Source organism: Periplaneta americana, chromosome 7, assembly GCF_040183065.1.
Source record: "Periplaneta americana isolate PAMFEO1 chromosome 7, P.americana_PAMFEO1_priV1, whole genome shotgun sequence".
Classification (NCBI taxonomy): domain Eukaryota; kingdom Metazoa; phylum Arthropoda; class Insecta; order Blattodea; family Blattidae; genus Periplaneta; species Periplaneta americana.
Genome location: NC_091123.1, coordinates 149,273,916 through 149,287,482, shown reverse-complemented (window position 1 = coordinate 149,287,482; position 13,567 = coordinate 149,273,916). Strand labels below are relative to the sequence as shown.

The window sequence follows — 13,567 nt, the reverse complement described above, 5'->3', positions numbered from 1 at the left end:
TAAGTTTATATTTAATTTATTTCTGATAGACGTCCTATGTAAAATATGACACATGCTTTATATATTCTTCCAATTACTTTTTGGGAAAAAAGAAAATTATTCTTTTAGTTGTTATTTTTTCAATTTTTTAAAACTTATCACATCCTCAACACATGGTGATTTGAATACTTTCAATATCAGAAGAAAACACATGTGTCAGTTTACTTCACATGCTTTTGTAGACGTCTGTGCAAAATTTCATTGAGATTCCAGAAAAACTGCATTCATTAGAGCATTTTGAATGTTACAAAAAAATTGGAAAATCGAGAAAATGAGTGTCAAAGTACAGCATTTATAAATTCGTCCTGAGGGGCTTTAAATTGTTATAGGGTCAAAATAAGCACAGATATAGAAAACTGAAACATTATTTTATTTTTAGAGTTAAAAACAAAATTTACATTATTTTTACATTTTTTTAATTTTTATTTTACTGTCCATCCATAAACCACAAAAGAAGTAAATTAAAATCATCAGTACCAGTTGCAGAAGACACAGCCCTGCAGTATATATTGACTATACCCAACTCTGGCTACTAGCAACAGGATCTATAATGAACACTGATCAAAATACCCCTCATTTCTCGCAAAAAAACAACAACTGAATAGACTATAGTGGACTATAGTGGATTTTATGTTGTCAGCAAACAGCTGGATATATTAAGAAGATTGATTGATTGATTGATTGATTGATTGATTGATTGATTGATTGATTGATTATTTTTATTTTCACTGATCCATGGTATTAAGGAAATCAAAATTAGTAAAAATGCCAACATTGAACAGAAAACTAGCAGAAGAATACAGTCAACTTCAAAATTTTACCAGCTGATAGAAAGTTTGTTATGGAATAACAATGGGGCTCTTCTTTAAATATCCAGTATTTTTAGGAGCCATTTGCGTAGTGTTCCGAATAAAATGTTGAGTCACACTTTCCATACACAGATGCCTTTCCATATTACGAACACAAAATCAGGATAAAATAAAAAATGTGTCATTTGGGCCTTCTTGAAATATCCTATTCAAATGTTTTAATAAATTGCCAGGAAATGCAACTACTGTTAATTTTAAAAGACTTAAGGTAGTGATTTAAGAATGGTTAACTATATTCAGCGCATTTCGAATTGGCAGTCATTGAACTGAAAGCTGTGAACTCAAACACTGGTAATTCTGGCTGTCCCAGCTAACGTTAGTTGAGGAGAATGGTCCAGGAATGGAGTAAGCACGCGTGGAAAATGCAGTCCATTCCTTGACCTTGATTCGTCAGTTCTAAATTCGCTGACAATAGTAAGACTTTTTATAGTGTTGATGAGTTCCTTAAGACTAATACAAATTACATTATGGTTTAGTAATATTGCGTAAATTATTTCAATTGATAAACATATCACAATTTACATTGTGTATTTATTTGTTTATTTATTCATTTACCTTTCTATTGTACTTTAAGATTACACAGAAATAACAATCAAAGTAACAATTCTCATAAGAGTGATTTCATCATCTAATTCAGTATATTACTGCAAACTTCAGTGTTTTTCTTATCAAAACTGTTAAAGGAGAATTATCACCATGGATACAGTCATCCTTTCCTACTTTTTCATTAGGAACAGCAATAAATTTTTCTGACATTACCCTTCACCCTTATGAAAATTGTGACTTTGTTTTCCCCCTGTACTCTTCACTTGTGCTGACGTGCACATCCATATTGTATATGGCCATGTACGGAAGAAAAAAAGAGAGACAGAACATATTGCTATTCTTACCAATTCGGAGATTATAAAACGTCACCAGCCCAGTAACAAATTCACAGTAGAGGAAGTTGTGAGTGGCGTTGATTGTTCTCAGGCATGAGTACGTGTTATTGTTGGCGTTCATGCAAAAGCAAAATGGACCCTCTGAAACAAACAAGACAAGATTGTGGCAAAGTGATGCTCACTCAGATGAAACCCTTTTGTTTCCATTGTGGTAAATTTTATCCAAGCACTTCCATTTCCATCCAATAAATCTCAATGCCTGGGGCAAAAGATGACTTGTGAAATCATGATCGACGATAGTGATTATGGCAAAAAATTGTTCCACAATGAACAAAGGGTGATTCTGGACGAAGTCATACATTGAATCTCGTGTAAAAAGTATCACCCTACCCAGGTACGAACCCACAATACGTAGCTACAGAGCAAGGAAGCACATAAGCCACTAAAACCACTGAACTACAATTAACATTCAAAAACAGAGCACAGGCAGGTTTCGTTTGATTACCTCTTGTATTTATACTTATCTGTTGAATGGGTTGCACTTTAACTAGTTACAATAAATCTACCTGTTATATTGAAATAAAATTATTAGTATTTCCTGTATGTGATATGTAACAGATGTTTCTAATTTTACTTGTTCTCATGAGAAACTATGCTGCATTCTTTAACACTAGCAATACTACTCTATTTGCAGATTCTCATCTCACCTGTCCAAAGAGGTGCAGTCTTCCAGTGATCATTGTCATGGTTGAAACAATTCATCTTCTCTGCCAGACATTCTTTTTCTAACTTTGCTTTCTTCTTAAGCTTCCGTTCTTTCTTCTTCAGTCTTTCTTCCTTGATTCTTCGGCGTGCTTCTTTTGCAATTTCTTTCTCTTCACGCCTTGAGAGTCTGAAATTTATAATTAGAAGATAATGCCTAGTTTTCATTACCAGTACTCTTTAAAAAAAAGCAGCATATTGTACTCATTGTACTCTACACAAATGCCATATAAATATCTCTGAACAGACTGTTCCTTTTTTTTCTCTTTTACAGAGGAGGGGCCCGAAGGCTTACACTGCAGCCTGAGGCTTACTGTGCTTACCACACCTATTTTGTGAATGATATTTGTAGCCGAATGGCCACGCTCTTGCACAAGTACAGCACGCCATACTGTGAACTCAACTCAGGCTATGATATGGATGATGATGATGATGATGATGATGATGATGATGATGATATGTGAATTAATGATAGCCAAATGAGTCCGAGGTATGATGCCGAAACTTAACCAGCAATTCTGCTTCAATTGGTTGAGAGAAAACCCCAGAAAAAACCCCAATCAGATTTGAACTCAGGCCTGCTCGTTTCACAATCAGACGTGCTAACCGTTACTCCATAGCAGTGAATTAATTAGACTGTTACCATAACTTACTGAGTTCAACACACGTCATTACTATCAGACTTGCAGTAATGGTTTAAGAAATTAGATAGTCATTTATAAAATAATTTTTCCTAGTTACAGTAATTGACAAACGAAACATTCTATGATGAAATTTGTCAATACAATGGCTGACGCTGCACAGTTACATATCATATTCTACTGCATATAATGTAGCCTACTGAAATACATTCATGTCATACTTTATGCTCTATAGAGAATGACACTGCATTATAATTTCAAAATATCCATTAGAAAGTGATACAAGAATTCTGTGAAATGTGGAATTGTAGCCAGTAGGTGAAGAAATTCATAAAATCATATAATAAGCAGATTTATGTTTAGATACTCTGGAAGTGGAAGACTAAGGAATGAAGATATGCAATCTAAATTAAAAAGTGAGAATTATACGAAACATGTTTAGCCTACATACACTGACAACATCCCAATAAATTCACTAAGTTACACACCGACTGGATGAAGAAGAAACAGGAAGAGGAAGAAGAGGAGAGAAACGTAGAGGTAGAGGAGGAAGAAAGGAATGGAAAGGAAAGTGAAAGAATACAGGATGGGGAGAAGACGGACTGAGGAAAGAATGAAAGGGAAAAAGAAAAGGATAGAAACACAAGGAAGAGGAGGAGTGAAGAGTAGAAGAGAAGAAAAACAAAGAGAAGAAAAGAGGGATTGAAGGACTGGAAGGGGGAATAAAAGAAGAAAGAGGAAAAGAGAAGGACTGTAGGAGGGGTGGAAGGGAAAGAAACAGGAAGACAAGGGAGAAAGAAAATGGAGAGAGAGAGGAAATGAAACGTGAAAACATGAATGAGGAGGAAAAAGCACGATGAATATTAGAGGGGAGGAAGCAAAAATGTTGGAGGTAGAGGGGAAATTGAAAATAGGGAGGAGGAAAAAAATAAGCAGTATGCTGTGTTGCATAATAATAATAGTTATCTACGTAACTACTGTAGAAAATAATAGTTTACTGTGCGAATGAAATGTTTACAGGTACGGTAAAAGCATTTTCGTAGTTGTTACGCATAGGCGAAGAGAGAACCGTTTCCTTGGGGGGACAATGCAAAACCATAGAATCCCAATATAACGAGGTTATGGGGGATATCATTTACTTACTCCCCTGTTATAGCTTGACCGTGGTACAGTATATCGGAATATGATCATTTAATAAAAGTATTTTTGGGGTGCATGTTTCTTTTAGTGTTACATCCATATCCACAATGTTTCGGACTGAGTTGTATAGGGCTTCAACTGTAGGTCTACTACAAATTATAACAGGGCATAACTATAAGCAGAGTTATGGGAGGGTATTTGGGGACACTGCCCCCCACCCAAAAATTTGTCTGAACTCTTTTTTTTTCTATTAACATTACAAAATATTGAATTCAAAAGACTTTTCTTGCTTTTGTTTATGAATGGGATATTATTTGTAAATGCAACCATCATACCATCTTCCTAGAAAATGGCTGTTTTCACAAAAAAAATCTTTGGATTATGGTTGTTTTATGAAAACTACTGAAAATTTTCACTCTTTCAACATGGGACTATCATGTTTTTTTTTTTTTTTTCATTAACACCTAATTCAGTAGATGGCCGCTGCAGACTTCTAACACAGGCGTACAGGCTGTTGCAAAAGACACATTACAGTGTTTCCATTCCTCAAACGAGGTATAGAAATTCTTATACATTCAGAAATTAAAAATAAATATTATAGTCTAGACACATGATTTGAAGACATTAATTCGTCAATTTAAGCACAGAAACTTAATCATAAACAAAAGCAAGAAAAGTCTTTTGCATTCAATATTTGCTAATGTTAATAGAAAAAAAAAAGAGTTCAGACAAGTTTGGGGGAAGCAGTGCCCCCAATAACTCCACCTATGTTGTTACCTACAATATTTTTGTTTCAGATTATGTTGTATTTACTTCTTTCTTATTAAAATAAGTAATGTAATAAATTCTGAAGAGGTAGGCATAAAATGACTGAAACTGTGATTGAATGGAGCGCATTTTTTTAATAACAAAGAAGGCTGTGAGAGTTGTTTTGGGGAGTATTGAAATTATTTACTGAATCGGAAAGATTTGAAAATGGCGAGAGATGTGTAAAAATAAGCATTTATAAGAGATTATTAATAAATGTAATGAAGATCTGGGAAGATATTGATTGTAAAATTACAGTTAATATAAACATCTGAATGTTGTCTTCTTTTGTTTTTGTTACTACAATGTTATTACAATTGAAATTCGGTAAAATAAAATGGTATGGTGAAGTTCTATTTTCCGGACTAATTTCATCAACTTAAACTAGTCAAATGCGACATAATATGGAAAATAATTCATTTCAATGTTGCAAGTCAGTGGCTAACAATTGCTGTAATACTAGAATTCTATTATAATGAATTTATTTCATTTCTCCGCCTTTTCTTTCCTAAGAGATAGAAGGATGGATCCTCTGAGGACACACTCACATGTCAGGTTCACAGTAGCACGTGTGCTGGCCCTGGCTGTCCGTGAGGAAGATCCTTCTGTTGGTGCTGCTATTGCTGACACTGCTGTTGATGATGTTGCCTGGCCTCTGGGGCCGATACACAGTCACGTCAATGCGACTGGGGCCTACACCGACCTAATCAGCACAACAAACATTTATATATTGCACAAGACAAACATGAGATACATCTCGCTCCTCAGTCCACTCAGAAAATGCTCATGTTTACCATTACAGAACTTCCAAATTGTTGTACATTTAAACAGTGAATTTATAACGATTTGCACTTCAACAGTTCGATATACTAAAGCATGAAAGTACTCGTACATGCATGTTAAGGGGCATACGGACGAAATGTGCTCTTGTAAGCAGACGAAACGAAGTCGAGGGACAATTTATGATAATATTCCTGTCTTCAGAAATCAGTCGATATTGCCTCACCTTGTTTTCGCTGGCTGATGTTGGCTTCGGCAGCTTCACTCTCGGTTGTGTAGATGGCTTCACAGGACTCAACACAGCAGAAGACTCGGTTGTAGGCCCTTCAGTAATATTGAAATCCAAGTAGTCCAGAGTGACTTCTACAGGGGCGTCCACATGGGCTGGCTGAGCAGTTGTTAAATTAAAAGGTTGGTAGAACTGAGGTCTCGATGTTGGCGAGGAGTGGTGATGTCGGTGGTGGTATGTTGAACGTTCTGTTGTCACAAGTCTATTGGCCACTGATGTTTCACTGTCATACTCTTCGAAAAGACTCTCGTCGAACTTGCTCTCTACTGGCTTGTGCCTGATGCTCTCTTCCGTTGTCACTGGATCCTCTTTGACTCTCTTCCTGCCCTTGTGCTGGTTCCCTCTGTGATGCGTCCGATGGTGCAGGTAGTCATGTGGACGTCTTGTCTGGTTTTCAACTTGTCTCACTTCCTCTTGTGCTATTTTACTTTCTGTAACTGTCTCCACTTCTGCTTCTTCCTCCTTAATACCTAAACCTTCATAATTTTCAATTCCTCCCTCATCTACGTCTTCCTCTTCATCTTCTTCTTCCCCTTCCTCCTCTTCTACATCAATACCTCCATCTGTCCCTTCACCGTCTTCTCTTTCAGTGTTATCATCGTCGTCTGTTTCTTCAAGACTAGCATCGTATGACGTCGTGTCCTGTGGCCTCTTTTGACGAAGATGGCGCCTGATTTCCTGCAAACATATAAAATGGCAGTGTCACTGTTTTTGTTACATTCTAATGCCTGATACCTTTTTAGTGATGACATTTTTTATTATCTTATTGATTTCATTATTGATAAAATTATACATTTTCCTGAAACTTCTCATCTTATACTAAACTTTCTTTTTTAATTTATTCCTTCTGTTAAATTTTACAATAATTATTGTACTGATGTAATTATAAATTGTCCTGAAATTTTTTCCTCTTATCAAGCAATTTTATTTCTGAATTGATTTTGCTAACTTTTTTTGTACTGATATAACATAATTATCAATTTCCCTTAGAATGTTTCCCCTTATTAAGCAATTTTAAGCCTATTTTTCTATATTTTATAATACAGATATAATTATAAATGTTTCTGAAAATTTTCCTCTTATTAAACAATTATTTTAGGTTATTCATTTTGCAAATTCGTAGATACCGATGTAATAATAAAATCTTCTTGAAGAATTTTCCATTATTAAGTAATTTATTTAACTTATTGTCATTTGCAAATTGTAATTATAAAATGTTCTTGACAAGGCTTGTTATTTGATTACCAATAATTATACTGGACACGCAACGCTGCAAAATGTCGAAAAATATGGATAAATTATAAGGTATTTTGTATTATATGATACAGATTAATTAATTAAATATTTGTAAATACTTTTAATTAAAATTTGTTTAACCTTTTCTGCATGCAATAATGGCTGCGTGTTCCTGCTGCTAATGCAAGGGAATTAATGTATTTCTCCCTCTTTTTAATTTAGAAAATTTAAAGAAGAAAGTGAAGTGTACCGGACTTTCACTTTTAAAATATGGCAACCCTAATCTGAGTGGCTTCAGTGAATAATAATAATAATAATAATAATAATAATAATAATAATAATAATAATAATAATAATAATAATAATAATAAATAATATTAATAAAATATAATAATAATAATAACAAAAATAAAATAATAATAATTATTATTTATTTATTTATTTATTTATTTATTTATTATTAATATTTGTGTGCTGAACAACAGCCAGAGGCCAATTATAGTTCAGCACAAAACACAAACAGAAGATACAAAGGTGCAAAAACAAAATAAATAATATCTTAAATAAACAAAAACATATATAAATAAAATTGAGAACAAGAACAGTAAATACTAATAATCAAAACGAAACTATACCTTAAAAGGATATAAATTGTGCCCATGCAAATTGGCATATTTTATGCATCTACAGACTGGAGAGAGTGATTTTGAATTTCTGTTATAAAAATTTTTTTGAAAATAAATAATAATAATAGTAATAATAATAATAATAATAATAATAATAATAATAATAATAATAATAACAATAACAACAACAATGATAATAATAATAATAATAACAATAACAACAATAATAACAACAACAACAACAACAACAATAATAATAATAATAATAATAATAATAATAATAATAATAATAATAATGTTTATTTGTCAGAAACCAGTATACAAAGCCTGGATATGACATCGTCAGGTTAGTTACTGCATTATACTGAATGCTATGCATTACGGCACTTTGATACAACATTAAGCTCTTAAAATGTAGAATAGACTTAAGAAGAAGACTATTATTCACCTTCAAAGCTTCTACTTGGACCAGAAGCCTGCGGATGGCACCGTCGATGTTATTCTTGGAGGTCCTCCACGTTGGCAGGTCCTCATACACAGCAGCACTGCAGTTTACATTGCGAGAGGGTGTGACAACACAGCCCGCCAGCTGTATCATATTCTCAGCTGTCGAACTGTTGGATTCGGAACCTTTCACAGCTTGAGAAACCTGTCATATCAAATAATTCAGTTTCCCATGCAATACATAAAAATGTTGTGTTTTAAACATGTAAAATTAATGTCCTTGAATTTGCCTCTTTGATTACAGCCCCGCTTCCAAGATGGAGGTTATTTAAATTTGAACGTTTTCGATGTAATTGAAGTTTTATTGAAAATTAGATGTGCAGTAAAATAAAGGAAAACATTATAAACAAAAAGACAATGTGGCATCTTCATGGAAAAAGTGGTTTAGTATGTAAGATTCTAATACATATAGTCCCGGAATTCTATGTCCTGGAATAACCAAAAAATCTCGGAATATTTCAAATGTCTTACAAACACATCAATTTTTGTATAAAAATGTAATTTAAAAACATTATGCAGCACATTTACATACTGGTACTTAAGTTCCACTGAAGGACACTACAATTTACTGTTATGTGATTTAAACTGAAATATACTAGGCTGCAATGCAGATATAGGATTGTTTTATTTTTTTAACATTCAGAATAATATAAATATGGGAAGTGTGTATTAGTTATAAATGCTCACGCCTCTACAGAAGAGAAAGACGACCATATAAAGGATAGCTTCTATGAGGAATTGGAACAGACTTTTGATCAGTTACCTAGATATCACATGAAAATTTTATTGGGGATTTCAATGTTAAGTAGGACAGGAGGATATTTTTAAACCGACTATTGGAAAAGAGAGCCTATACGTAACTAGTAATGATAATGGAGTTAGGTTAGTCAACTTTGCCACATCAAAAAATTTAATTATCAAAAGTACAACATTCCCCCATAAGGATATACATAATTGGACTTCCTCAGATGGATTGACACATAAGCAGATAGATTAGTTGGGAGGCCGGAGGAAAAAAGACCTTTGGGGAGGCCGAGACGTAGATGGGAAGATAATATTAAAATGGATTTGTGGGAGGTGGGATATGATGATAGAGACTGGATTAATCTAGCTCAGGATAGGGACCAATGGCGGGCATATGTGAGGGCGGCAATGAACCCCCGGGTTCCTTAAAAGCTAGTAAGTAAGTAAGTATGGGAAGTGTGTATTTAGTGAATGTCTAATTGATAGAAGAAAGAAACAGGCCATCAATATATTCTGTCAAAAAAATTCTACAATCTCAGTATAACATGTCGCATGTGAACCAAATGATGAGCAGATGTCAGTTTGTGCACTAAGTATAGACATAATAGTATATAATCTGTTTAGAGTTGAATAATTGTTGTTTAATTAAAAGTTGTGGTATTCTAGGAGCAATCACATGTTCGTAATATGCATTGTAGATTGTTTTTCTCCTGCTTTTCTTCAGTCTTACTGTAGTAACCTATCTATACAGCATTCAGAAATTCCTGAGTTATTAAATATAAAATAAAATAAATCCCTCAAGTAATCTAGGCAAAATCACTGCTTATAGACAGGCAGCGTGCCTAAAAATGAATATTTGAAGCACCACACCTGCATGCCGTTCAGCTCCTCCTCGATGTCCCTCTCTATGTCCTTCATGATGGTGTCAGTGAGGTGGTCCAGGGTGTCCCGCTTGCCTCTCCTGCTTGTCTTGCGAATATTGTCGTTGTTGTTGTAGCGTCTCAGCAGATCCGCCACTGTTGCTGAGTCGACTGTGCTTGGTGGCGTCTGCCTCAGGAATTCTGGCAGATCCAACTCTGCAGCGGATTGCTGCGCCTGGACCGTGCGCAGAAACTTAGGGCGGAAGTCTTTAATGTCCTTGTTCACGTGTCCCCTGCATTAACAGTTTCTTGTGTAACTTATTTTTACTTTCCTTTCAAATGAATCAGTACAACAATGGGATGAATATGAAACGACAAAGATTTCAAACACTTTAGTCATCGCTTGTTTTAAATATCTAGTGTCTAGAGCTCTGCATTTACTAATTTCCTTCGAGTGTGAGAAAATGGTAAACATGGATGGTGAAAACAGGTTTTGGAGGCTAAACTTTTAAGCAACGAATACAAATTAAGCAAGCCATTAGACCTGAAAAATGATGTGTGGGAGAAATTTGTTACAGAATGAACATAAATTATTATTTAATTCCGTTGCTCTCAGTTGTTATTCTTGTATTATTTCTATTTTTGATCCAAAGACAAAGTTTAATGTAGAAATTATTTAAGTTTCGTGTAGTGTACAAGACGAAAAAATGTGCAATTAATTTTCTTCATTGAAATACAAGAAGAAAGTAAAATTGAACACAAAATATATTAAATAGAATGACAAGTGAGAATAAACAAAAATATTATTCTATTATTTTATCCTTCATTATCTCAAAGAACATATCTGACTCATTAGATCACAGTAAAGATACTGTAGACTGTTTGCACTTCCGAGTAAAATCTTAAAGATTTCTGGTTGTTTCCAGTGAACCTTCTTCCACACAAGTATAGTTTGCTCGTCAACATGGTTTAGAATGCCCTTTGCTCGAAGGTAATGCTCTCGAATGCGGGACCTTCAAACAAATACATGTGAGTGAAAAATTGTATTGCAGTGCTTTACTGGTCATAATCAACAACGGTGTTCATGAATGAATTGATTTGATAACTGGACTTCGGATTTCTAGGCTCCAAAAATTATAAATTTAGGCCTATATAATTTATATTTTTTGTTTAATCATTATGGGAACTTGAGTGTTCGTTATTCACCCATCTGAAGCCAGTTGTATGGACAATTTACCGACAAAGTTGTTGTCCAGGGTGCGATATAGGAGACTGGTTTATGCTACACCCTCGATAAGATGATTATGAAGATTTTTTGGGATGCCACAAGGGAACCGGAGTTCCCAGAAAAAACCCCTGTGTTACCTGGACTACGGGCTTGCCCAAAACAAGTTATAAATTGGATGAACACTGGAGATCGAACCTAGGTTCACAGGATTATAATGTCCAATGCTCTAGCCACTAGACCATCGTGGCAGTTGCAGTAGAAAATATATATACATACAATAACATATCCACGACACATATTTAAAAAAAACCATGGTACATTACAACTTTTAAAAAACAAATTTTAGCAATCTAAAAATTTTTACATTAAACATTTTTAAATATGTTCATGTTTAATTCAAATCATAATATTTCATAGAGTTTTACAGTCCAGTTAACCTTTGGTTTAACGGTCTTTGGATTGAACACACAATTTTTGCGGAAATGTTTTAATTATACCTTTTTAATTTATTATTATTACTACCAGTAGTATTACTTGTGGTCGCCAGCAGAAGCACGCCTTATGTAGTGGGATAAAATGTAGTCCTGTGTGACGCAGTGATGCAATTTCACGCCATACAATCGTCATTATGATTGGTCGCTAGTGGAAGCACGTCATATATAGTGAGATAAAAAATGTACATTAGTCCTGTGTAACTTGGTGATATGCTGTTGTTATTATGATATGATGTTGGCGTTAGAAAATGACATGTACATCTAACATGTAATTTTAATATGTTTAAATTATAGTGTTAATATTTAAAAACATTGTTTTAAAAATTCGCTATTTAACGGACTTTCGATTTAACAAACAGCCCTTCGCCCACAATAGTCCGTTAAATCGAGGTTTTACTGTATCCAAAAATGCGTATTTGGATTGTTAACGTCTTTTTCATGCTTTTAGTACCTAAATTACTATTTTCCGTATATTTAAATGTATTGTTAACTTTATAATTTTTTACAAGAATAAGGTTACTCTTAAATTCTACAACGCACGTTCTATCATATCTGTTCTATAGCCAGGGAACATTCAAAACATACGCTTCCGTTCTCAACTCGCGTAATTGTTCTACATGACTTAGTCCTTTCTCCATTCTGACTGGTAGGAACATTTTGTTTATGAGCACTTTGAAATGTATGTTGTCAGGCTATGTCTACATTCTGTAGTTACCGACAATTAACATTTTCAATTAAACTGCTGTTTCACAACTTCTCAAATTGGGACAGAGGGATATTGTCAATAATGATGTTTATTATACGACTCAGTGGACTAATGTGTTTAACAATTTAGGTTTTTCAGTGCTTGATGTGTGTACCTATTAGTCATAGATGAGGGAAGTGAAAATCTCTCCGACGAAATTGAAGCGAAAAGTGTAAGTTCAACCATGCCTCCGAAACTTCTGTTTGTACACGTAGTTCTTTCTCATCTTACAAAATGATACTGTCTGACAGAAGACAAAACAAATTATGAATGAAAGTGTTTAAATTTTTTGACTGCATAACATGTCATCATTACCTTTTCATTCATATTTTTAATATTGATAAATTCACAATATTTGTTCCCATATTATATGGTGACTTAATAATTTAATGTCAATGAATGTTTTAATTCAATAGTTTATCATTTTATCAATTATTTAAATTCGAGTTCCATGTTCCTAAATAATGAAAAAAATTTAAAACCTATTATGTGATTTTAAGTGCCTATTTTATTTTTTACGGGCCTATTTTTATATTTCAGAGCCTATTTTTGACACGTAAATATATATTTTGAGTACCTTAAAATCACACATCTTATTATAACATATTGTTTTGTCGATTTTTGTTACAAAAATATGTATATATTCCAAGTTTTGAATTCACATAAACATTCAGGGACTAGCAATAAACGCCGACCAACTTCAGAACTGTGAGCTGAAAATGATCCAAGTCTGGGCAGGAACCAACGTACCTCAGGAACTGACGCTGCATGCGCCTCTCATCTGGCTCCAGCCTCGTGTAAATAAATCCTGAAGGGGTGACGCAAGCACATTTCTTCCTTCCGCTGCTACCACCACGAGGATAAATTGTGCCTTGAAACTTGCACTTGTGTTTCCGCCACCTGCAAGTTGTGTCACATTTGC

The 13,567-nt window shown here is 34.1% G+C and overlaps 1 protein-coding gene across 5 annotated transcripts in view; it reads right to left on the bottom strand.

Moving 5' to 3' along the window:
- Sulf1 (Extracellular sulfatase Sulf1) overlaps nt 1–13,567 on the bottom strand; it is a 651,379-nt gene that overhangs the window by 11,998 nt on the left and 625,814 nt on the right. For all 5 annotated transcript variants that reach the window (XM_069831559.1, XM_069831564.1, XM_069831560.1 and 2 more), the window contains 7 exons: nt 13,396–13,545; nt 10,189–10,471; nt 8,519–8,719; nt 6,146–6,886; nt 5,688–5,842; nt 2,497–2,681; nt 1,799–1,930 (listed from right to left, as the gene is read on the bottom strand). In XM_069831559.1, the coding sequence (XP_069687660.1) occupies nt 1,799–1,930; nt 2,497–2,681; nt 5,688–5,842; nt 6,146–6,886; nt 8,519–8,719; nt 10,189–10,471; nt 13,396–13,545 (1,847 nt within the window). The remainder of the gene's footprint in view (nt 1–1,798; nt 1,931–2,496; nt 2,682–5,687; nt 5,843–6,145; nt 6,887–8,518; nt 8,720–10,188; nt 10,472–13,395; nt 13,546–13,567) is intronic.